The sequence below is a fragment of the Theobroma umbraticum genome, unplaced genomic scaffold (assembly GCF_002168275.2).
Source record: "Theobroma umbraticum cultivar Fairchild unplaced genomic scaffold, ASM216827v3 scaffold_147.0, whole genome shotgun sequence".
Classification (NCBI taxonomy): Eukaryota; Viridiplantae; Streptophyta; class Magnoliopsida; order Malvales; family Malvaceae; genus Theobroma; species Theobroma umbraticum.
Window position 1 is genome coordinate 4429761 of NW_018397259.1, and position 845 is coordinate 4430605.

The following is an 845-nucleotide window of genomic DNA, read 5'->3' on the forward strand; positions in this document are numbered from 1 at the left end:
TTTTTTTTTTTTTTGAAGTTGGGAATACTAATGAGCATTCTATTCTTTCCAGGCAAAGAAATTGGAAATGCAGGCATACCTTCAAACCAACAGCAGCCAAGTTCTCTGCCACAAGCTTTGAGATTTGTTCGTCAGGCATGCTTGAATGTTCATATCTAAGCAATTAATAGACAAAAAGTCATCAACCAACTTAAGAAGTTTTATTAGTTAGGAAAAAGGAAATTCGGTCAAAGCATAGGCCCCTAGATGCTGAGGACAAAAATGGGTATAGGATATCTAAGAAAATATACTGTCTCTTACAAAAGGAAACCAACATTTTCACGAACAGTCAAAGAATCAAAAAGTGCTGCACTCTGAAAAACCTGTTAACAAAAAAGTACATAGACAGATGGATCATACCACCAATAAATTATCCTTGAAACCTGCCAATTCAGTTTTTTCAGAGTTTAAATAGAATTTTTACCAGTCCAATTCGAAGACCAGATATCTCATCATCACTGATTAAACCTGATCTTTTTCTGCCTCGAACATAAACCTCTCCCTGCACATAAGAATTACACACTCTCTCTATATGTAACCAAGTAATAATAAATCGATGTCCAACATAATTGTGCGAAAATGATTAGCAAAAATATGAAACCAGGCTCAATATGCAACGAGCCACCTTGTCCGGAGCAAGAAGTCCAGCAATAATCTTCAGAATTGTAGATTTCCCAGTTCCAGAAGGACCAATAATTCCAACAGCTTCACCATGCCTAATCTATTGATCAGGGAAATGTTAGCATATAAAAACAGAAAAAGAATTTAAAAAAAGAATACTAGAGCATAAAACCAAAAAAAAAAAA

At 34.8% G+C, this 845-nt stretch overlaps 1 protein-coding gene across 2 annotated transcripts in view; it reads right to left on the reverse strand.

The window, feature by feature from the left end:
* LOC110414839 (protein TRIGALACTOSYLDIACYLGLYCEROL 3, chloroplastic-like) overlaps positions 1-845 on the reverse strand; it is a 7805-nt gene that overhangs the window by 3905 nt on the left and 3055 nt on the right. For both annotated transcript variants that reach the window (XM_021426252.2, XM_021426251.2), the window contains exons 3-6: positions 665-760; positions 464-541; positions 301-362; positions 80-155 (exon numbers count right to left, since the gene is read on the reverse strand). In XM_021426252.2, the coding sequence (XP_021281927.1) occupies positions 80-155; positions 301-362; positions 464-541; positions 665-760 (312 nt within the window). The remainder of the gene's footprint in view (positions 1-79; positions 156-300; positions 363-463; positions 542-664; positions 761-845) is intronic.